The sequence below is a fragment of the Lathamus discolor genome, chromosome 10 (genome assembly GCF_037157495.1).
Source record: "Lathamus discolor isolate bLatDis1 chromosome 10, bLatDis1.hap1, whole genome shotgun sequence".
In the NCBI taxonomy this organism is placed as follows: Eukaryota; Metazoa; Chordata; class Aves; order Psittaciformes; family Psittacidae; genus Lathamus; species Lathamus discolor.
In genome coordinates, this window is record NC_088893.1 from 4,355,751 (window position 1) to 4,380,859 (window position 25,109).

Below are 25,109 nucleotides of genomic sequence, written 5' to 3' on the forward strand. Positions count from 1 at the left end.
AGTCATCTCTTTCTGGCTAATTCTCGATCAGCTTCCCCACCTATAAAACACTTATTAAAGAAAGTTTAGCAGCTGTACTGTTCTCTGAGGCATGAAAAATTGTGATTAAGGTCACTATACTGGTGTCAATGAAGCTTAAACCTTGATACACTGGGACACAGAGAGGGGCCAAACTAGTTTTATACTTGACAGTGTCCTGCTGACCAATCCTCAGAGGACTGCTTGCCTTGGCCTCTAAAAAGCAGCCTGCCAAACCTCCTGCCTATAAGATAAGCACCATGTTATCTGTGCCTATCTGCAAGGTTAAGAGCAGGAAGCAAAAAGCTGTGGTCACAGAGGAACAGGGCTGGAGAGTTTAAGCAACCCTCAAGGCTGCACTTCTGGCATTCCTGCTTTTGGCAAAGAAGAATTTGTCTGTTTAGGGAGAAAAGATCACCTTTATTTTCAGACTTCAGGTATTGGATTTGACAAATACATGTTTCAGCTGCCTATTATATTGCCATAATAGCTCTAAGGAAAGCTGTGCCTCACTGTTATTTAAAGCACCATTTACAACATACTTGAGTGTAACTTAATTAAAGTATAAATGCAAAATGATTAGTGACTGATACAAGGTGATCATTTGATAAGTCAAGTTCTATTCTGAAACATAGTGGTAAAAATCTTAATAAATTAAGACCAGACATAGTTGGGTCTTTCACCTATGTAACAAGACAAAGTTTCACCTACATGTTTCTTTCTCTAGTTGTTACAGAAATGATTGTTGAGCTCAGTGTACAGACAAGTCACTGATGCAAGCAGTAATCAGTTTAGCTTAGTTTTAATATTAGGATTCTAGGGCTGTTTGTTACAATAAGAATGTTTCTCATTAGGCCTTGAATCTTAATTCTTATCTACAGCTTTTCTAATCAAGAATGCAGGTTTCTCAGAATAACTGGTTTTCCTGGAACAGGTTCTGTACTCATCTACACAACATAACTCCAGTCACAAGAAAAAAAGGTGGGAATGAAACAACTGGGGTTATACGTGTTTATATAACTGCTGGAGGTGTATCACTGACTTTGTGGTGTTCTCCAAGTGGTTCATTGCCCCTGCTCCAAGCTGTCTGATCATATTATACCAACCTGCTTCCGTCATGGATGGCAGAACTGGATAATTTGACCCTCTGTGGTGCGTAAAACTTCCCTGCCCTTTGAGAAAGGATGTTTGTCCAGCTGTCATGGGTGTTACTGGCTTTAAAGACTTTTCCAAGGTGCTGCAAGGAAGCGATTCAAATGTGTGGAGTTTCTGCTGCCAGGAGCCTTCAGCAGCTCTCTTGAGGTCTAGGCTTTCCTGGGACTGAAGCCTCTTTTGTTGCCTGAGTGGGGGAGCATGAGGCCAGTGAAGGAAGATCTGACATACTCCTAGAATTATTCCTTCCATGTGGTTTTTCCTTCAAGGTGTTTCTGTCATGAAATTATGCCTTTGCCTGATTGTATCATTGTGCCTGACTCAATTAATGCATTTGTGTCTAGAATGAATAATAAATAAAGACACACATTTTTTACTGACTAAATTAAGATTTTTTTTTCATCCTGAAACCTAAGAAATTACCAGTTATGTCACCTGCTAGGATAGATCTTGTGTAGGTGTTAAGCATTATTTTCATAGATATCACTGCAAGGGCATTGCAAGGACGGGATGTAGACAAAGGTAAAAATGGCATCCAGAGCATAAAACACATTTGTTATTTCCATGCAGACTGTTAGTCTGTGCAGACTTTACTCCTGGCTTTGTTTTTCCCCTCCTTTTTTTTTCGCGCCTCTCCTGTATTGATTCCATTGTAGATAGAGAGGTTTGAATAGTACGATGTAACTGAAAGGAATAACACCTAGCACAAAGCAGGAATTCTAGCTGATGCAAATACAGTGCTGTTGCAGTCCCAGGGTTAACTGAGGTTTGATTCATGTTTTTTTTATATGAAGATTTGTTTCCATTTCTTCCATTAATTCCTTTATTGGGTTTGATGTCCAGGATTTGAGTTAGATCTGAAAAATTGGAAAAGAGCTTCATCTAGAATCTGATTTTTGCTTTTGCTCAGTTTTGTTTGTCAGTCCTTGCAAGGAATGAAATATATGTAATTGCTTTTCCATTTGTTTTCATTTAATACTTACGCTGGCAAGGATTAGAAATTACCTTCCCACAGGTAATGAACTGCTGTAAGTGTTCTGATAAAAAGTATATGAAATACTTTTAGATTTCTTGATTGATTAATCTCTAATTATAAAATTTAAGATTAACACCCCCCCCCCCGAAACATGGAGATTAATCTGGAAGAGATTTCATTTGCAGTATAAACCTAGAACCTCTTTCTGTAACTCCCACTCATCAACTGCGATTGCAAAACATCTTAGCAAGGAAAGAAGGGATAGTAGCTGGACCAAGGCCACCTGAGGAAAACCCTGATTGGGAGATTACAGTTATAGAATCAAATATGATTAATGAAGATTGGCTAATGAGTAACTGACAAAGAACAGTTCATCCCTCTGTATTGTGGTTATTTAGATGTAATTGGCTTTAGTGAAATCACATAGCTATTGTGTTTTATTTGTATAACCTTGTCAGATTTGCAAAAAATCACTTGAAGGTTTTTACAAGTTTGTTTCTTTTTTTTATGAAAGCAGAAAGTCTGACTCATGGTTTGTAATCCACCTGTACACAACCAGCCTCAGATGTGCATGCCAGCATCCATATTTAGAGAGAGGATCAGAAAGAATTAGACTGTGACTTTCTGTGAGTGTAAATGGCAGCAAATCCAGAGCTTTGGTGTCATGCTATGCATAACACCTTTTTCTGATCTATGTTCTAATCGTAAATTGACCGGTGTTTCAATGTATGGTCTTGGGGTTATAGTACAAAAAGTTTGAGGCAGTACTGGCTTTATATGTCACTCAGTGTGTTCCTTGACAGCTTTTGTGGATGTGGTCTGCAGCAAAAGCGAATGCTTGTGACAGTTAGCTAGGCAACTTTTATCCTGGCCATTCCTTAACTATTTTTATCTATTGTTTTCTTGGTGACATCTATTTGGTGATTTGCTGTTTTGATACATACAACTCCAGTAGGTCATCTTACTTGCAGAAGTCATCTGTAGTTAGAGATCGTGGTAACCATAAAGCATGTAGTCATGTTATCATGTATGTACTGATGGAGTTTCCCAGCTGTATATATGTGCATTGAAGCAACAGCTAAAAAAGAAAGGGAAAAAAAAAAATAATTAACCAGTTCTGCCATGAAAAGATCAAGCACTTTAGTTAGAAACTGATTATTGCACATTGCAATAATTAAAGACACAATGCTTAAAAATACAATACGGAAGAGCTTAAAAACAATGAGGTTTGGTTTATTTCCTGGAAGAGAAAACTGACTGCTTTGGTGGATCTATGAATATCCTACTTCCACTTCCCCAACCTCTTTTTCTTCTTCCCCTTCTCCAAACACACTAGAGGACCTAAGTTATTTCCAAGGACTCTGAACAGTCTGCTGTAAAATAACAACTTGCTTTTTGCTTTTGTAACTTTGTTATCAGTATATTTTATAAACAAATCAGTATAGTTACATGGGTCTGCTGGAGAAACCAGATTCAATTTAACTCCCAAGTAAAGTCTAACATGAAGAGAAATTAATAGCCCAGTTCTTTTAGCCTGAACATACTATGGATAAATTCTATTTGCTAGAATGCACTTACAGTTGCCCTGCATGTAAAATGTAGCCTCTGTGTTCACAGGCTTATGAGCATATGAACATTTATTGAGGTGTTGGAACTAGATGATCTTAAGGTCCTTTCCAACCCTAACTTTTCTATGATTCTATGATTCTAAATGGATCGCGGATCATCTTATTTTCCTTTTTCTTGTCCATCTTCTTTCCTTGTAGTTTGCTGTCATTTCTTGCTATACTGTTTGTTCGATGTCTGGCACATCATCAGAAGTGAAACATTTACACTGCAAAGTACTGCCACACTATTGCTCCCATATAAGCAGACAGTAATATTAAATATGACTGGTAATAGACAAGAAGAATTGGAAATGTAAGCTGCTGTGTTAAAGTGTTATGAAGTAAGGATAAAGTCTGCATAAAAAGTAATCTTTTTCTGTTATGATAGACTGGAAAGTTTCTGAAAAGCTTCACGTCACCTTCTGTAGTGTGTAATCTCCCAAGAAGCTGGAGCAGCAAGAGAGCTAATGTTTTGAGCAAAATACTGAAGCCAGGACTTTGAATACTGAAACATTCCTTGTTTAAGATACTTAGGGGTGATTGATTTTTCCAATGATCACACTCTATAAAACATGCTAAACTGCACAGCCAAACTCTCTAAGCATGCACAATAATCAAATATTTTTAAAGTTTTACTACTTGAGGTAAACTGATATTAGCTAGTATCCACAACAACAGATCTACCTTATACAAGCAAGAAGAGGCTACAGCAGGCACAAAGACATAATTGCCTTAGGTCTTTGAAATGTTGTTGTTAGTGTAAAATCTAATTCACTGAGCCTTTATATTTAAGCTTTTTTTGTAACAATTCAGATTTTTTTGTGATCTGATGAAGGAATTCCTTCAGTGCTGACAGCAGTAAAAGAGGTTTCGATGGGAAATGTGGTAAAAATAGTTTAAAAATTGTTAAAGAGTCACATTCTAATCTCTCCTAACTATTTGACTGCGCTAGAGATCATAGGAATTAAAAGGAGGAGAACCAATATTCTAACATTTTTATTCATCTGGGATAATTTATTTGCACTCATACAGATCTTAAAACATTTGTGTACAAAAAACTAACAACATCAAATATTATTTATCATGCTTGGAGTTGCAGCTGTCCCCATCTTCCATTTAATAAATACTGCTCACAATAAACTTACACCCTTAGGGTGAACCTGCAGGACAGAGAAAAACCAAAATGTGCCTTAAAGAATAACAAACTTAGAGATTGCACATGAATTCCTGTCAACACCAAGCTGGGCTAGTCTAGTTCTTATTAGAAAAGGCCTGTTTCAGGCTGGAGAATGCAGTATCTATTGGAGAGATATGAACTTAACTAACAAGCAGGCACAATTAACATGTCCTGCATTTTCCATCTCTCTGGAAGTCTATTGCCAAGGTGTCTAAAATGAGAACCTGCAATTTGTGCTTAGTGTAAGTACCTTGAGACCTGCAGAGTGAGCACCTGCTAGCCTTATTCTGATTCTGCCCCATCCCACAGGGGCTTCTTCAGCCTAGGGTATTCTCTGCTACAGTGTGAATAAAACTGGATTTAGCTAAGAGACCTGCTCTCAAGTAGATCAGAGTAAAATTAGTTTACCTGGTGTATTTATTATTTGCCATGAATTCATTACAGACACTAATGAAGACACGTGCATTTAAACAATTTCTCCTAGGGCTGATTAAGAAAGCAATTTGAAAGATAGGCCTAGAGATGAAAAAACCCAGCTAATGCCTAACTCAGTACAGTACATTTTTCTGTAATATAGAGATTCCCACGGTAGTATGTTCTTTGTATACTGAAATGTGCAGACCTCTGCCAAGGACTTTTTGTCACCTCCTTTGTTACACTCAACTCTTAGAGCAATTTTCCACAGTTGTTCAACACAAATGGTCATCAGACAGGTACATCCTTCAGTGTAACCTGGAGTATGCAGTAACAGAGACAAGAAGAGGATTACATTCATCGCTGAAGTTTCCACTGAGTTTAATATATTGACATCAGAGATTTTTATTTTTTTTTTCCAATGCAGGAGATAAAGAAACTATATATGAATAGCAGGTTATTTGAGCAGGAAAATGTTTTTGAAGTATCTTGTACTTGATGTTTCTTTGGCCTTGGATTGGTACCTTTACAGCTGCATGAACTGCATTTCTCTGTTTTACTCAGAAATATGGTTGAAACTTTAAATGTGGGGATATGAGAACATAAAAGTTATGATTATCATCTGCAACTTTGCTGAGAGAGTAGGTCATATTTGTTATCACTACTTTAGGACCCATTACCCCACCTAAACAGTGCTACCCTACCTTCTGGAGTAGGCCCTAGGTAGTGTGCTGTAATTGTGCTGCATAGCACAAATCAGCATTAAGCGCAATGGACCTACATGTTTGGAGATCTTAGGTACAGTTTTGAGCTTCTGTTGGAGCAGTGTGTGCAGGAGCTTGCTTTCAAGAGAGAAGACTGTCTCAAGAGAGCCTTTAATAACATAACTCATACACTAGGAGTGGGGAGAAGAAAAGGCCCTTTTAAGGGCTAAGTAGATCTTTGATAGTTGTGCACTTACACACCTTCATGTTACCCTGTAACAAGATGAGCAAGTGGATGTGCTAGTGGCTACACATTTATGAAGAGTACATATGTCACATGCCCAAGGAGTTCCCAAATGCCTAACAGGCATACAGCACATACTGTTGTGGGTGCTGTGATATAGCTATGAATGACAGGAATCAGTAGGGTTAAGCCGTTGATGTTCTTCCTACTATTCTTTGAAAACTAGCAACTGGATCAAGGTTGCATTCTTATTTCTCAAAAGCATCCAATTGCCACAAGTTGGATTTTTAATAAGAAGCTGGACGGATGTCTTCAGATCTTACTTGCATCCACACTAGGTATCCAGTCTTACAGCAGAAACACACTATTGCATAGAAAGCCAGTGCTTGAGGGCATTCTACATTATGTACAGGGTTAACAGGAAAGCAGCAGGCCTTACTTTTGTGTAGTACAGGACTTGCCAGAGCAGCAGAAACACTGTTTTCTTTCAATGATTAATGTGCTCAATAAAAGTGTAGCATCTGCTGCCAGCTTTCATTAACAAATAAATGAAAAACAAACCCTCGTGGTAGGCAGTGTGTCTGGGGACAGCTTAAACAGGACTGAGCTGCTTTAGATTTCAGCTATTTTCTTTAGCGCAACAGTGTGGAGCACTTTCTTGTTTATAGGATAAATACAGGGGATTGAAGTGATCTGTGTAGCACACAGGAGCAGTTGCCAACCCATAACATTCTGCAGAATGCAAAAAATTCCATAGCTGCTCCCTTGGGAGTCATAGCCTACAATCTTCTTGCATGTTGGTTTCAGTGTAAATAACAGTTAAATCATCAGAACAGACACGCTGCCAGTAAAACTTTGAATAAAATACTAGTTAGCTCATTTTCCTTGCTTTATAATACAAGCTCAGCAGATGCAGAGCTCAGTCCTTGTACTGGTTCAGATGTGGTATTTCACATCACATTAGTACAAGCAGTGCATCAATTTAAGGCTGTGTGTGCTTTTTTAGCTTCTTTGCACAAAGCAGACTGAAATACAAGACATAACTTTATTTTTAGTCTTATTTTCTGTGGTGACTTTCTCTTCCACCTTTTATTCTTATAGCTTCTGTACCACATTGGCTACTTCCACCCTATTTGACAAGAAGAAAAAGGGAAGAAGGGTTTACACACAGCACTGTCTCAACACAGGTAAAGTTTCAGTGTCTACTTAAAGACACCACAGAATCCACATGCAGCAGAGAAAGAACCACTGTGAGTATGCCATCCTCATGGAAGCTTTGACTAACAGTTGCTGACTGAAGTGAGTCCATGAAATGGTAAGAAGCCAATGTTTCTCAGCTCTGGTACTGCTGAAACTTCTTCCATTAGTGGAAGTTTGAGAGTGATGAGCCAAGATCTCAGGCTAGATGTGACTTTGCATCTGTGACAAGAACTTCGCTGAATCAGTCTCAGGATGTGTAGAGACTGGAGTATTGCTTTCAGCATTTCCAGTTGTTTCAGACTTTTTTGTATAGAAATTAAGTTGTTTTAAACAATCAAGCAGAGACTATTAACAGTAATAATGTGGCTGTCCTTCAGACTGTGGTAATTTAGCAATCCTTAGAGCCATCTGTCTGCATATTTGCAAAATACAACTTATTAATTCATAATGGAAACACATCACAGAATGGCAAAAAACATTTCAGTACTGAAAATAAAAGATAAAAAACCGTCATGATCTGAGGCAGGTAACAGAGCAATCCCTGCAGGTTATATGGTGAGGACAGCTTTGGGATTCTAAGATATTTGTTCTAAACCCCCATGAATACACTAAGCTTAATGGCAATACAGAGTAACTAGTCGTACCTTCAGCTATACCCGAGAGCTGTGCTGAAACAAAGGAAACCTTTCCTATAAATGTGAGATAGGAGACCAATTCATCTGCACTGCTGTGCCCATAAAATCAGCCTCTCCCAATTATCGCCTCTGCAAAGAGCAAATTATCTCTGGATAGTAGAGAATAAGCAGATGTCAGCAATCATGAAGGCTAAAACAGCACACATCAAAAAACATGTACATACCAAGCGAATGGGGTTAGATTACCGTTTTTCTGTACATGACTTTGGTGCTTGCTACAAACTTGGTACATGTGGAGCTTGTACAGTCACACACTGAAGTGGATTTCGTGGTTCTGAGAACAGAACCTAGTCCTGAGTCATGATGTATTCTAATCATCACCACCATGTGAATGTGATTATTTGCTGATGAACAGACATCTCCATATTTAATTGCATTGCAGTTTTCAATCTTATATTCTTCCTGTGGTGATTATGTTCCCTGTCTGGCATGACTCATCAAACTCTTCAGGTATGTACAGTGTGTGCTATGCAGAGTGATGCATTGAGCAGGTGTGGCAAAGGAGAGGGCAGTTCAAGTAAAAGGAAATTGAAATGTATTTTCAAAGAGAATGTACAAATACTTTAGTGTTTGATTTCCAGGGTGGTGATTAATTACAGACTGTAAGATAAGGACATACAGGACAAGTAAGAGCAATAGACGTTTGTTATATCATGTAGTAGATTCACCTCTGGTTTAAGCTGGCTTTTGGTGGTATGAACCAGAAAGCAGGGACTCTGGCAGTGTGAGGAGAAGCAAAAGCCTGAATTCCCTCTCTCTGGTAAATTCTTGGGTCTGGCAGGCTGCACACAGAGGACACTTGTCTCAGCAGCCTGAATGGGCTGAGAATTTCTGGGACTCTCTGAAGCCATAAAAATGTTACCCCTATCACGTATGATGGTGAAAATTAAAACATGACTTGCCCACATGAGCGTGTAGATCATACCCATGCTAACGTTGGTCGTACTTATTTACTTGTACTTGCTTGCGCTAGAGAACAGATCTTGGGTTGCACATGCATTCTAAGCTCAGGGAATATAAAGTGACTGTATTTAAACCCTGAACTTAAATGCATGCTCAGGAGGTACAGGGTGTCACCATACTTTGTCCAGCTTATACTTGAGCTAGTCTAAAAAGCAAAAGAAATTTGGAATTTTCACCTCTTTCCCTTGTATTTATAAAACCACTGTACGCTGTGGTACAACCTGCAGTGCCAGCTAAAAGCTGTAAAAGTTGCTGTGTTCCAGGTCATAAATTGGGGTGAGATGGCAGTGCAGTGTGATGAGGCTTGCACAATACCCGTGCAGCTTATATCTGACTCAAGGCTTTGCTATTAATTCACTTTCACGAACACAAAATCCACATCCTGTTTGTTTTCCACTCTCTGAAGAGCACTTCCTATCACATGCCACAAGCAGAAATCTCTTTCTAGACAGTACAAAATTTCTTGAGATGTAATGCAGTAAAGCAAGATCATCTCTGAAATAAGGTTATGCATTTCCCCATTACCCAGTGCCTCACACCACTGGAAAATGAAATGAGTTCCTGGCCTGAACGTTCCTGCTGTTATCTAACTCTTACTGTACTTCATGTCAATTATTAACATCAGCAATGATAGAAATCTTAATTCATGTTAAGAAACAGGACTCCTACATAATTTGTGTTAATCTGTATTATTTTACCGCATGATTTTCTTTTAGAAGCCTAACTTTCTCCATCTCCTTTTCCACTGTGCTCTCATAATTGGAATGTTTTGGGCTGACATATTGCTTTCAGTCATTGGAGGACAGGGTGCAAAAGCTGTTAACTGTCTCTTTCACCCTGTAGCCAAACATGTTGTTCATCACATATATAAACTTCCTAAGTTAATTTTACCTGATAACACCACAAAGACTTTAACAGAAGACAGTAGAAACCACTAAATGACTTAGCTGAGCTCTCAGATCGTAACATATTTATATATATTAAGGAAGTCACTGAATATCTGCCTGAAGTGTGAAAAGGTTTTTTGTTGTTTGCTCACTACATGTTTTTTTTCAGTGAATTTCAGACTCAGTAACAATTTTTTTTTTTTTTTTTTCTCAAGGTAATAAATAATGCAGTTTAAAACTTGCTAACTGCTGGCAAAGCCAGCACTCCAATTGTGTAAAACTTGGGGTTGGGAATGGAGGGGTGCAGGTGAATGTACAGTCCAGGTACTTTGAATGAGGCATGAACACAAGGGACTGCTTTGGCTTTGCAGGTTTGAAACAGTACATGCTGACCACAAAGTGCTTGGGATTCTCCAGCTGGGAATCAGTGTGTATCAAGTCCCCAGGAAACACTAATTTTTGTACAGCATGTGTGTTGGGGATGGAGGAAAACGTGACTAGAGACATGTCTTTCTGCTGTTCAGAGGATACAGTTTTAAGCTTTGCCATCTGGCAAGTGTCAAAGCAGATTTCCATCTCCTTTAACCTCCTCCAAGTTTGGGTCTTAGGGAAGAGACTCACGGAGCTACAACTTTTCTCTTGACAGCCTCGCTGTCCCTGCCTTTGTCCAACAGAACATGGTTACATCCTGCATCTGGCTTTTCCAGCTGAGTTTCCCCAGCTTCATGGAGCTGTATCAGAAGAGCTGTTCTAGCATTGCAGGGGTGATCTAGGGATTTATTTTGAAGAGTAGCAGTCTGTTACTTTTCCTCTTTTCCTTTCTCCACTAGAAAAAACCTGGCGGGACTAATCTGTAGAGGTGAGCGTGCTCATCCTTCTCTGCAGGAAACTGATCTCTGCATCAGAATGCATGATGTCAGCTAGATGTCAACAGGGCTGGAAGTTGCCATCCTAGTACAATGCCAGGACAAGGCTGGTACTGCCATCAGTAGAGGCCGTACATTACAAGAAGCAGTAGTGTTAAACAGTACCAGAATGAATCAGTGATTCAGGCATGTAGAGGTCCTGCTTTCAGATTCCTAGGAATTATGTAATTGCAGAGGCCACATGGATTAGAGAGCAATATAGGTCAGTCATGAGAACATAGCTCCTTCTCTTATTGATCTGTTTTGTGTTTTGTGCTGTAAGGCAATTCAGTCTGGACAGGTTTTTTTTTTTGTGTGTTTGCTTTATTTCACAGCAAATCACTTATTAAATATGTAGAAACCATCTAAAATCAAGAGCATCTATTGGAATTTTTATTTTAAGTGCAGACGTCTTAGATTTCCTGAGTAAACTTTAGGGGAGCAGGATAAATTCCTACTTGGAAAGAGAAGGGACAGAGTTATGTTGATGGACAAAATGAGCTTGCAAACCATTTGTTGAACAAAAACCACCAGCAGAGTAATTTGTTGTTGCCTTTTCTCTTGTGTTAATTATGGCTAGCTGCTGAACTACATAGCATGCAGGACAGAAAATATCTGCCAGCACTTCCTTCAACCCTTTTTTGAATTCTGTGGTTTAAGGAGCTCTCTCTGTTTCAGTATGACTGGAATTTGTATCTAGCTTCTAGTCCTAGACAAAGGACTGAATGAAACTTCCTCTCTTCAAGATGCGGTGCAGTGCCAAATACCCTGGATATTGTGTTGTTTCATGGTGTGTTATTTCATTTTTGCAGAGGGAAAATTGATTGCTAGATGTGAGCATAAGGCCAATGAGTGTGGTAGATCTCCCCCTGTAGCACTGCTTATTTCCACCCAAGTCACAAACACCAAGATGTCTGTAGTAGAACTGTGGCTGATAGGGCACTGAATACATGTCACCCAGAGACGCATGTATATATGACTAGCACTCTGGCCCCTAGGAGAGCTTTAGCACTCACTCAAGTCCTGCCAGTGCAAGTTCAGCAGTGTTTTGATGCTCTCTCAATGGCCCCCATCAGGATTGGCATAGCTCAGCCATAGATAATTTGGTGCGGGATCAAAACACACAGTGCTAAGCACAAATCCTTTTGGAAGAATTGATACATTTGGGATGGATATCAAGTATGAGATCCTGTTTATATGAGAAAAGTTGCTGGTTGCCCAAGGAAGTTGTGAATGCTCCATCCCAGGTAGTGTTCAAGGCCAGGTTGCATGGAGCCTTGGGTGACATGGTTTACTGGGTGGTGTCCCTGCCCATGGCAGGGGGGATTGTAACTAGATGATCTTAAGGTCCTTTCCAACCCTAAATATTCTATGATTACTCCTTTGTGCAGGCACTGGACGCTTTTCTGTCACCTGCAGCAGTCCTTTGTGTTTCAGGTCAAATGCTTTCCTAACAAAAATATAACCTGCAAAGAAATCAGAAAGAAACGAGTTTTTATTTTGCAATGTACTACAACTTGGATAAATAAAGATGTAGAGAAGCAGCTTTCATAGAAGTGCTTTGTGAAATCTTCTCCTTAGTCCACAGGATTTATGATGAAACTAATCACACCGACTTCAAGGATAATTCCAGAAGAAATTCTCTTGGAATGAGATAGGTTTGCTTTTAGAAAATTCAACTGAAAGAAGAAATCATAATAATATGTATCACTGCATAACTTACAGTAATTCACATCAGTATCAAAGCTCTTAGCTGACTTTGGGCAGATCATTGTGAGAATTACAGCAGATACACTGCATTAGTGAGCTCAAAAGTATGCTAGAGAGACATAAGGTTTGTATTAGATTTCTATATAATCTTGTAGTTGTGGTATCAGTTATCTAGTAACATGGGTGGATCTTATCTCCATTCAAAAATGAGGCACTTTAGATGCAGCCTTGCTGTCTTGAACTGTAGCACAGTGATGGAACAATTGGAACTTGTAGCTGCAGCTAACTCTAAGTGTACTCCTTCTCCAGGTCTTCAGAGTATATGCTAAGGTTGCCATCCCTAACTCAGCAGTGCTGTAAAGGGCACATGTGGTGACATGATGAATTTCCAACCTGCTTGAAGAAGTATTAAGGCTAGTAATTATTCATCTGGAATAAGTTATCATCTATCATCTGCGCTCAAGGAAGCAGATAAAAATTGGAATAGTCAGAGAGAATTGTTACTAAAATGATCAAGGAATTGGAAGGTTTCATCATAACATAAAAATAGAAACACAATTACACACAAAAAAAGGTGGTGTAGGGGCTAATAGATAATGTTGACTAAAGAACCAAAAGATACAAGTTGGATAAGAATAAATGTGGAGTGGAATTTTTATATGAAATAATCTTCCAAGAGAGAGGGAAAAATAATCAAATTTTAATATGGAATATAATACTTTTATAAAAGGGCAAAATGATGCAGTATCATAAAAGGTAACTGTACTCGGTTACTCAGATCACCTTCTAGTCAGTGCTCCTATAATCCTAAATGTCTATGTACCATCTAAAAGCATTGAGCAGAATTATTGCCACTTGCAGGCAAGAATTGCATTATCACAGAACTGAGCTGCTCCTTGCCCTAGACACAATGCTATCACACACAGTTTCTCACAGTAAGTATTGGCTAAGAATGAACTGGCACTGAAGGATACACCAATGCAGCTGCTACAGCATATACAACATATCTCTGAGAACTGCAGTCCTGCATCACCTGCTACTACCAGCATCACATCACCAGCAGCTTCACAGGTGAGCTAATGATACTGCCATGGACTTACCTTACCCTTTTTGCCTTTCTATTACAATTAATATTTACAACAGCCTCAATGTTATGCTGCCGTAAGAGCCTGCTGTTACCCTAAGGCATTTCTAACTTTTTGAAAGGTGATTCCTGAAATACCATGCTGCCCTCTTGAGGTTGCATAATATACGTTTTGAGATTGGGGTTTTTTTAACAGTTACTGGAAAGAAGAAAACATTTCACAGAATCACAGAATCCCAAGGGTTGGAAGGGACCTCAAAAGATCATCTAGTCCAACCCCCCCACAAGAGCAGGGTAACCTACAGTTTTAGTGACAATTTGTTATTTGAAATGAACAGATTAGACATGAGCATTCCAAAGCCTTCTCTGTAGTTTGGATTTTCCAAAAGGAACTGGGCATGCAAGTCCTTGCAAATGTCTGTCTTAATTTCTCCACCTCAACTCTTCAAAAGATCTAGAGGATCATGTACAGAAGTGCCAATGGCTGGGAGTAGAGATAGGGTTGTTTGGTTACAAACATTGTTCTGTGTAGATTTGAACACAGAAATGATTTGCAGCAGTGGGAAGTATCATGTTTCTAGTATTCTGCATTGGCCAACAGTCTTGCATGAGTTTGATCCTGCTACAACAGTAGTAATGCATACAGTGACTGATACATGCTCTCCTGTAGAGATCTGTCTGCCTGATAGTTTCTTCCAACCGTAGTGCCTCATCTGAAATGATTGCTTAAGAGAACTAAATGCATCTATATTGGCAAAACGAGAAAGGCAAGTCGTTAGAACAAGTGCTGGGAAGCACATGCAAAGTATAAGCACAGAGGAGGAAAACAGCGTGACAGAAATTGCCTCTGATGGTTTGGGGGTTTTTAAAGTTAAAAAAAGGAAAGTTACTGGAGTGAGTCTGTGTAATAGTCTCTCTTAAATGAATTGTTTAACATGAGACCAGATGGACAATGGTGGGAATACAGTTAGGTGAAGTAGGTTGCCTAATTGCTCAGGTTTTATTCATTGCTCTGGGAATCAATTTATAGTACAATGTGTTCATCAGAGACAAACAGACTGGAACAAAAGAGGAAGGAGCTGGTTAGGTCCCATGTGGTTTTGTGCCACTGTAAGCCTTGGATTTGACAGGGTATGAGATGTTTTGGCCATCTGTTCTTCTCCCCTTGTGCTCCACAGTGGCTGTGATATTCCAAGGGCTTCCTAGAGAAGATGAATGATAACAGCTAGTAGCAGAGTTATGCTGGGAGTGATTTCTGGTGGCAGAAAGTTTGGCAGAGCTTCTACTGCCGTGACTAGAGCCAAAGGTTTTCATTTGTCTATCTACTTTTACAATATTTGCTGCCTGTTCCTAAGGACTCCTTTCAAGCCTCAGCTGTGTTAACATGAGTGGGCCTCAGAGCCAGGGCAATACTTGGTGAAGCTCTTTTCACACTGGCTGCCATGGCTGGCAGACAGCACTTTTTTGGCAGTAAAGATGGGAGTGACTGGCAATTGTAAAAGCAGTGCCAAGATGAATGCTAGCTTTTGCACTATAAATTTCCATTCCAGCTGCTCAGACAGGAATCTTGGGTCCCTGTAGTACATCTTCAGTCTGCCTGCCTTGACTAAAAATTAGTAATTGTACTTCACTGAGCAAATACCCATGGAATGACTAATGCCAATGAACCTCAAAACTACCTGACACCAGGGGTTAGTGTAACGAAGTACAGGAGAATTATGTGTTCTAAATATCACATAAAAGGAAAGTTGGTATCTTCTAAAATCTTCTGGTATCTTCTAAACTTCCTGAAAAATAGACAATAGCCTGTGTATCTGTTTCTTCAAAATATATACAAATGCGCCTCATTCAGCCTGTGTGTAGAATTTCCCATCCCCCAGTACTGTACTTCCTCATGCTTATATTGGAGTATTCTTGTATTCTCTGTATATTCCTGTATTCTTTCTGCAATGATTGGCACATACAGTGAGTGAACACCACTACAAAAAAAGCAAAAAGACAAATGAAAAATGAATCAAAAGTGTTTATAGCTGGCTATGAAAGAGAACTTCCTTTTTTCACAGCTTGCCTCGTTGAAAAACATTTGCTTTTAAATGATAAAACATTTATTTGCAGATCAGAACATGCCTGATGAGCCCCCCTTCCCTTCCCTCCCCCTCACCCCCAAAAAACAAAAGCTTGATGGAGTTTTATTTCAAGTATGAAATAGTGTATTTAGAAACAATTTAAAAACAGGACTGCTGATGCAATAAACATGTTTCTTCTCGAGATTTAATCCTATTTACTGACACTGTTATTTTTCACAACCAAAACATTTTTATGTGGAGAGACCTTCAGTGAGTACAATCTCCTTTCCCTAATGCAGAATAGGTATGCCTGGTTCCTCCAGGCAATGTGCCTCTGCAGCAGCTCTCCAGCCCAGTATAGCATCTTTTCACTTGTGTGGTTCATCATTTCTATAGACTTGCAAATTGAAAATATTGACATATGCCCTCATGCCCTGGATACTATTGCATAAGTGCAGAAAAATAAATACTGAATATAGGAAAGATTCATGTTCAGCTGCCTCCCATCTCTCTTGTGATATTGTTCATGTATGTCCCCTTTTTAAAAGTCTGTTTACTGGAGCAGGAAGTAATAGATAAAAAGAATTATACGATCATAGAATCATTTAGTTTGGAAAAGTCCTTTAAGATAATTGAGTCCAATTGTTAATCCAGCACTGCCAAGGCCACCCCTAAACCATGTCCCTCAGTGACACATCTTTCAAATACCTCCAGGGATGGTGACTCCACCACTGTCCTGTGCAGCTTGTGCCAGTGCTTCACAACCCTTCTGGTGAAGACACTTTTCCCAGTATCCAGTCTAAACCTCCCCTGGCACAACTTGAGGCCATTTCCTCTTGTCTTGTCACTTGTTACTTCAGAGAAGAGACCAACCGCAACCTCACTGCCTCCTCTCAGGTAGTTGTAGAGAGTGATAAGGTCCTCCCCCTGAGCCTCCTTTTCTCCAGGCCAAGTGTAATGTTGATGACATTATGCCTATAACCTCTAGAGCAGTGCTTTTCAGGTTTTCAGTGAGCCCCAAGATAGTCCAAGTGAAAACTTGCTTAGACATCTCACATGCAAAAGCTTCTGTAGGGCTGCTGTTGAGATTCATGTGCTTTTCATACTTGCTTTATTGCTTTATTCTTTTCATGGAAATTTCTGTTGTAAAGTTCCTAGTTTTTCTTTCATTGTTTCAAATTAACATTAAATAGGGACATTGCTGGTGTATGCTTAGTTTTAATATTTGCTGTTATCCTGGGAAAACATGTCTGACATGAAATCTGGGTGCACAGTTAGTAGGAGATGAGAAATATCTGATATTTATGTGCTACGTTTCATCTATTTTAGTCTTCTCGCCTTCATCTGTATCTTATTTCCCTGAACTAGTGTGTTACAGCTTTAACACAGGAAAGCTCAAGCTTTTGTATGCAGTAGAAATATGCATCAGTAAACAAAAGCAGCAGCTGTGAACTCAGCACCCATAGACTATGCTGTTTTATATATTACTCTTCTTTTTAAACTGGAGTTATACATAACATTCTGCTTAATGACTAGGCCCAGTTCATTTTGCCTGAAGCCATATGACCCTGAACTCCAATGCTGTCTGATTTCAGGCTAAACAAGGTTGGTCTGGATTGGTACTAAACTGGAAATAAACAGGAAATAACCTTCAGTAATAACACTCAGTGCTTGCTCAGAGAGGACAAGATCCCTCAGAAAGGACACACTTTTTCCTACATTGGTACAGAGCAAGGTGGGAGGTAACGTGTTGTTATTGAAAATGCTGGCCAAGTACAATGGTGTCAAAAACTTACACATTCACTTGTGTCCTAAATTATAAATCAGATCTCTCTCTCTATCCTTGCATTTTTATATCCAAACTAGAAAAATACATAAAAAATACATATGAAACAAATTGCACGAAAAGAATTGTTAAATTGTAACAAACTGGTTTTGACTCAGAATTTGAGGAGAAATTTGATCTTGACAGAGCCAGATATGATTTTTGATGATATCCAGTGGGATCTTAAGAAAGCAAAATTCTTTCAGCACAAGTTCCTATAAAAGCACACATCCAAAACAATGTATGAAGCTGAAATGAAAATGTAATTTGGCTTCAGCAGATTATCTGGCCTTGTCACATGTTTTGGAGGTTTTATTGATAGAAGTGTCCGAGACATTGTAGGCTTTAAAGCAGCCAGTATTAGATTGCTAGAATTTCTTATGCAACTGTTTTTATGACTTTGTGTAAGATAAGGTGTTTTACACTGGTATTGTCATCCTTAGATAAGTGTAATTAATAGTAGTAAGTTATACAGTTTCTCATCTCAAATTCTGTTTCTTGGCAATGGAGCATTTTGTTTTGCTTGGTTTCATTCTGCTGCTTTATACACATCGCTTCTGAAATGGCATAACTCTTAGCTCTTTCAGATATCCAGACACAGAGTTGTTTTCTACGTAGACCTGGAATCCCTGATTTTCAGACAACCAATACAAAAATGACAAAAGATGATGTCCATAGAGAATAGAAAGTATTGTATGTTCTCCCTTAAGTTGTCATGACATCTTCCTAGTGAAGAAATGAAGGAAGTTACTGAGGACCTTAACCATAAGCAAAAGGCAGGAAGAAGCAAAAGACATTCACACAATTGAAAAAAATCTGTCTTGGTGAGAAGTGTCTGTCTCTGGAGGTAACTAGAGAAGTTGGTGAGAAGAATAGAGAACTTGCCCTATGGCTTCTTACTCATTCCTGCTGCACTGCGGCATGAGAGAAGTAGTTGTGAATTTGCATATAATAAATATTCTATATATATAATACTGAAAAATTTGAAGCGTTGCTTTACTCTGAAAATTACTACAAATTGTAATTCGCTATAGATCAGATCTTCGTGAAGTGCATAGTCAGTTGTAACTTCTTTAGATGAAGAAAAAGGATTAAAGAAACACTTCTGAAACAATAGTCCTACTAACCCAACTCACCTAAGAATTAGGATGATGGATTCATTTCCCATTGTATCAACAGCATTTCTTGTGAGGATCTAGGTGGTGACACCTAAGCAGAGACCTTCTGGTCAGCACAGAGGTGATGGGATCACTGCAGCCTGCAAATCGCTCCTCCTGTTGGTAGTTGCAGGATTAGAAAGAACTCATTTGAACTGATAGTCCACAAGACTGGAAATTAAAGGGGAAAGAACATGTGACATGATCATAGTAACAATTTAAGCACTTTACAGACACTGTTTGAAACAGAGGATGTGTTGAATGTGGAAAGAGTACTAACAAACCTCATGCCATTTCAGAATCTTGAAGAAATACTTTATACAGACTGCATATATTTTACTCTTTTCTCTATTTTTTTTCTCTTTCCGTCTAATTGACTCTCCACACAATTTTCCCTCTATGATTATGAGTCAGCCTTGGTTCAGGTGTCCTGGGGGACATGTAGTGGTCCTTTACTATACAAACGCAGATGGCTATCTAGCCATAATGTTAAGCAAGCATTTGCAGGTTTATAGATAATCCACCATGCAACTGGGCATATTTGTTATTTGGACATAATGGAACATATTTACATTAAGATTCTCAGTTTAAAAGTTTCTGCAGTATAAAGTTAAGCTTCATTATAAGTAAGAATTAAAATTTTAAATTCAATTATTTTGACAGCATGAGGGATTTTGCTTCAAAAATTAGATCACAATGAGACAGCATCTGCATGTGACCTTCTGAAGGTCATGATGAAGAAAAAACTTTTAGGTTGTTTTGGTAACAACTGTATCACCAACAAGGGCAAACAGGACAGACTGAACTTATAAACATTACATCAGAGCTGTTGCTAGAGATAACATGTTTGCTAAACTTCTCAAAATGAGCTGATACCACGAGTCATCTCATTGTGATCAGCACTAGGACTATTTCCTGCTAAGACTGGCTAGCAGACAGTATATTATTGCTTGCCCAAAATACTAAACTTACGAAGTCAAGCTATCTTTATTTTGTGTAAATAAGCACAAACGTGCTCTCCTGAAAGGACAAAAAGGTTGCTAGCCAAAGCAAATAAAGGAAAAGCCCAGTGTGCTAGTCATAAAGACATTTGAACTTAATCTACCTTTAAGGAAACCTTATTAGTACATTGATAAGTGCCAAATTTATACCTTTCCATTTTTTCAAAGCATATCATATTTTGAACTCAGCAAAATTGGGCTTTGATATATAAATAGGTTCTTTTAGCATGCTATCTTGAATCTGGGGGGTTCAAAGCGCACTAGACTTAGTACTGCATGAAATAGAATAGACAGGTTTTTAGGTTTTGCTGTGTGCTGTTCAGTGTCTTCTCAGAGTTTGCTTCAAGTTTTGGAAGTTCCCAAAAACTAGGGAGAACAGAGCAGAGCCCACTTCATGAGGAGGGATGGGAGAAAAACAAAGCAGAGACATAAATGCATGAAGCTATGTCAGAGCACGTTCCTGTGTTTCTTGAAGGACATCAGTTGAATGGATTAATGTGTTTTTTGTAAAAATGTATAAGTATTAAAAATAGTCTGTAGCTATTCTGGTTAATTTTAGGTGGACTTTAGAGTCAGATTGGACTGTAATGACCCTTTATGAACTAGTAATGAGTCTGTGGGAGCTAATAGACTAATATCTTGTCAAATAAAACAGCAGTCATGTTGTGAAGGTTGTTCCAGTTGCTGAACAGAAAAAGATGAGTGTTTTGTATGAAGAAATGTGTCCCTGTTCCTTGCCCTGAAAACCCACTGAGGCAGTAAAGACTAATATACTTTGCTGAGAAACAAGATAAAATTAGCTTTGCTCTCTGTGCTCTGCAGCTAGATTCTACGCACTCCCTCAGACACCACTACGTTAACACAAGTGACACTTCCAATGTGTCTTTCCCTTGGTTTTGTGCCGTAACTTGGAAGTGTTCTTAGCAAAGCAGAATGTTGTTTGTTGTCTAACAGGCACAAACCCCATATTTCACATATTTCTGATGTACAAAGGTGCTACTGAACAAAATTACAAGCTAGACATTAAAATCAGCACTGCTTCTGCTGAAACGTATGTCATTCCTCTTCCTGCTGCAGTGCACAGCCGCGCTCAGGGTGACAGCAGAACTGGTGCTGTTGTGCAGCAGAGCAAATGAATGCAGATGGAAATCGCGGATGGGTGCTTGTGTGCAGAAGCTCTTCTGTTATGTGGTCAGGCAGTACTATGGTAGATAAGTGGAAACCTGAACACATGCTCATATTTATTTTCAGATTTCGGTTGGCACCCTTTTGAAATCATTTGGGTTTAAGATCAGCCTTAGGAACATTCCTTATGCTACAAGAGAACCCCATCTACTCAGAGAGCAGGGGACATTTTCTAGTAGCATATGCGGAATATGCTAAAGGTTTGAACTAATTTCAAATTAAGAAATTTTCAAATTAAGAAATAGGTCATAATCAAAACAGGAGAAATATTTTGCTACATGTTCTCTTACATGTTGCTAGAAATGGTTACTTTAGGAAAGTGTGGCCTTATAATGATCATATGAAGCATTGCAATGCCAAAATTTTGTCTGGCAAAAGGTGTTAAGTTGTTTAGCATAAGGGAAATAGAATGCTTTTTTCCTCATAGGTACATTTTCCATATTTATGGGATTTATGTACTTGCAATGAAATGACACTACAATGGTCTTCCATGTTTCTAAACAGCAAACAATCATTTGAATTCCCTTGACCATGTACAAAGTATTGTTTCCCCCCCCAAAAAAAAACCCTTTCCCTGTTAAAAGAATAGGGAAATAGCACCATCATTTTTTATCGCTGCAACTAAGAATAATTATGGAGCAGAAATTGAGGCACACTGTCCTGGGTTTACAGCCTTTCTGTATTACTCTGAGTTTCATCTTAGCACAAGTGACTACAGAGCCATAAATCTTTACAGTTGTACCATACTGATATCGCATATATACGACAATTAAGGTCCCACTTATCTGGCCGCTGATATGATTTGAAATCTCTTCTTCTCCCATTTCAGAATAAAAAGAAGTAATGCAGTAGTCTTGCAGTAAATCCACTGATTAGAAAGGCTTTACTATTTCAGCCACAAACAAGTTAAACATTGTTATATTAAAAACCCTATTGCTGGCCCTGCAAAAAGGACATCCTTCTTCTAAGGTTCTTCCATTTGACTATTTGTCCAACAATTGAAAGAAAATGTTTACAAAGGCAGTTGTACGTTACCTCCAAAAGCACCACTGCTCAATCTCCATGTTGTTCTCAAGGTGCACACATTTCATTAATCACTTACAGATACAAATGCTACTTTGGATTTGTCCGTCCTCACAAGTATCCATTTCCTGTATTTAGTTAAACTTTATGTTCCTGTATTTAGTTAAACTTTATGTGCAGAAAGGACACAGTGTTTACATTTCAAATCTTAACATACTACTTAATCCATTTTCTGGTGCTAGATTTGCATTTAATTCAGGATTTGAATTATGATCAACATAATTGTTCCAAGTAATCAAGTTTATTCAGATAGATACACAGGATACTGCAGGTAAGGAAAATGATACAAACAGCTAAATTGCAAAGCCAGCAGTGGAGGAGAAAAGACCAGCAATTTGGAGTGACTTAATTTTGGAAAGCCAAGGTGTTTCGAAGGCCTTGCTTTCAAAAAGTGACCCTGCAATTTCTCACAGTGCTGAGATGATCTGTTAGAACGTCTTACTGATCAGACTGAGTCTGAAAAACACACTCTGTACATTTACAGAACTGGTGTCAGACTCCTTGAGTAATTGAAAAGAAAATGAAAATCTTCTATTCTGCCTTTCTTTTCCTACATTAAGATAAGACAGACTGTTCTAGAATTTATGTTCAGTACTTTCAGGAAACTCCTCTCACATTAATGCAATTCTGATGAACCTTATGAAACTGCCTTCTCAGTTGCTTACAGGTATGATAGATTTTTGCCATTTGTGTTAAAAATAAGCTTCATAAAGTAAGAAGAGGAAGAAAAACATCTTTAACAATTATCTAGAAATTGATTCTTTCATTTAATGAAAAATGAGACTAAAAAATGAAATCAATGAGCTTTTAAGGTATTCTTAAACAGGAAGATGCCATTTTAGAGAGCAAATTTAATAACTAGCAGAAGTGGATCAATATTCCTGTAAATAAAAAGTAACTTCTTGTTTCTAGGTAAGTGGCTTAAGACTGATGAGGATTTCCAGCTGTCTTATGCATCACTAAAATGTAAAAGTAAAACCAATCTAATTACATACATATCTCCATACATTAGAAAACATGTATTATCTAGTGCACAGACTTCCATAACTCTTCCTTAAACATAAATATTTAACAGCCATTTCTTACTCTGTCCCCCCAGTGCCACAGTAGCTTTGCTAAAGCCCAGAATTTCAACTAGTAATAAAATTATTTCCTTGCCTCCCTCCTTTCCCATCCTTTCTATGGTAGATTTAAAGTACTAATTAGACTAAAATACCTTAAGATTACTTTGCGTTAGGAATTGTCACCCTTGGAAATGATTTGAATGAAATAATTCAACAACAAAAAAAATCACTTAAAAATAGCCTTCCTGACTTGTACTCCAAACTTATAGCAACAGTTCTTATTGAAATAACTTTCCCATAGATTCAGCCAGTAAACGATATTGAAACGCCATATGATCACCTGTGTCACTGCATGGTGCTATCCCAAGAAACGGGGCTTTCTCAAAATGAGCTTAGTGGATCTCTGCTCTGGGATTTATACAATGCAATAAAAAATGTCAAAAAACACAAATGCAAGTATATTTAAAAATATAATATTAGCATTGTCAACATGGAAGACTTTATTTACTGCACAGAAAAGAAAATATGCAGAATAGTGTAATTTGTTTCGGGGAATGCACAAAAAAGTTTCAACAACTAACACACAGTGTTTCTTTGCAAAATAGCTCTTTGCATGATGCTGAAGCTGAAATGGTTTTTGCCCAATGGTATCTACATTCTTGTAAAAGAAGGTCATTAGCCTGTATTGTGACTGCTCCTTTTGGATTACCTGTCTTTATCTTTACAGACGTCAAACAATAAATAAAGGTAGCCTGTTAATATGGATTAGAGGTTAAACTGTTATTTATTGTCATATTTTATGGAGAGATTCTGTAGAGACTGTTATTGAACTTCTGTGCCTACAAAATAAGAGTCATGTATTTATCCCAGGCAATCCATTTGCAGTGAAAAACACATTATAGTCTTCCTGAAAACGTACAGGCATGCATGCAGGAGCTGAGATGCTGTATAAATCCTCATGAGGAACAGTTGCCAAGTTAAAGCGCATCACAAGTTCACATCATGCTATGTCTCTGAGCATATTAAATGAAGAAATGGTTGAGAAGCAACAGATTTCCTCCTGCAATTTTTGAAGTCTTCTTTTAAACATTGTCTGGAATTTGGATCGAGCTGAGCATGAAAATGTATATAGCACATTTTCATTCCTTTGAGTTTATGTAGTAAAGAGAGCTCTGAAAGTAAACTAAAAAAAGAAAAGGAACATTCTTTTTCATGTGTAACTTACTGTACCTTAATCATAGTAACAGCATGACCTTACATTGGCTTGTGACAGTACTTCTGTAGCATACCCTGAATCTGAACACGCTTCAGAAATAGCTCTTGTAAGGGTTGCTATAACCTTGAAACCATGAAAGAATTCCTGACTGCATCTAGTATGGAAGCTTCTTGTAATGAAGAAAAACCACCTCCTTATCTGAACATCCTAAATTGTGAAGATATCGAAAATCCAGACTAAGACTTCCATAATGCTAAAATTAGAAAGGAGGTAAAGAAAGAGAAGACTCCATAAAAAAAGTAATTTTCTCTTGTACAAAGTAGCCACAGCCTTCTTTTCTAGCCTGACTTGGGAAATCGTGTAAAAACATGTTCAGAGGAGGTAGCAAAGAGGTCTTACAGGCAGCTAGATAACAGTGGTAGTATAGCTTCACATCACAGCAAAAGCAGAGTAGGGAGGGGAGTGCTCTACAGCCAAGTATGAGGTATGTTAGAAGTAGTGACAAAGAAACTGTCTAATATTACTTCTGCACTATGTCTTTGCAAAGGGTTATATGATTGCATCACTCCCTTGTTGTCCAGAACTAAAAAAACTGCAGGACACTGGGTGGCTGCTGAAACTGACAGAGGTAAGAGGGCAGTCATTTTGCTTACTGCATCTTCCTTGTTTCAAAAGCAATATGCTTAGAAAGATTAAAATATTTCAAATGCCCAGCTGACGTCTGGGCAAGTATCTCTGAAGTCTGCAGCATTTAACTACTGGAGAAGCACTCTGAA

General features: G+C 38.4%; 1 protein-coding gene and 1 long non-coding RNA gene across 5 annotated transcripts in view; one reads left to right on the plus strand and one right to left on the minus strand.

Annotated features, from left to right (window-relative positions):
• C10H5orf58 (chromosome 10 C5orf58 homolog) overlaps positions 1-25,109 on the plus strand; it is a 76,001-nt gene that overhangs the window by 31,460 nt on the left and 19,432 nt on the right. Inside the window, exons 1-2 of one of the 3 annotated variants that reach the window (XM_065690167.1) lie at positions 7,593-7,607; positions 8,570-8,637. Coding sequence is in view for 1 of the 3 variants with exons in the window: in XM_065690165.1 (XP_065546237.1) it covers positions 8,601-8,637 (37 nt within the window). In the remaining 2 variants the exon portion in view is untranslated. Of the gene's footprint in view, positions 1-7,393; positions 7,480-7,592; positions 7,608-8,567; positions 8,638-25,109 lie in introns of those variants that run through there. The other 2 variants (XM_065690168.1, XM_065690165.1) reach the window with 2 other exon arrangements.
• Positions 12,420-23,534, minus strand: LOC136020015 (uncharacterized). 2 transcript variants are annotated; one of them, XR_010615156.1, is made up of 3 exons: positions 23,458-23,534; positions 18,764-18,955; positions 12,420-12,621 (listed from the first exon to the last, which is right to left on the minus strand). It is a non-coding gene; the product is annotated as an uncharacterized LOC136020015 (long non-coding RNA). The 2 variants fall into 2 exon arrangements; XR_010615157.1 differs by having other exon boundaries at positions 12,420-14,938.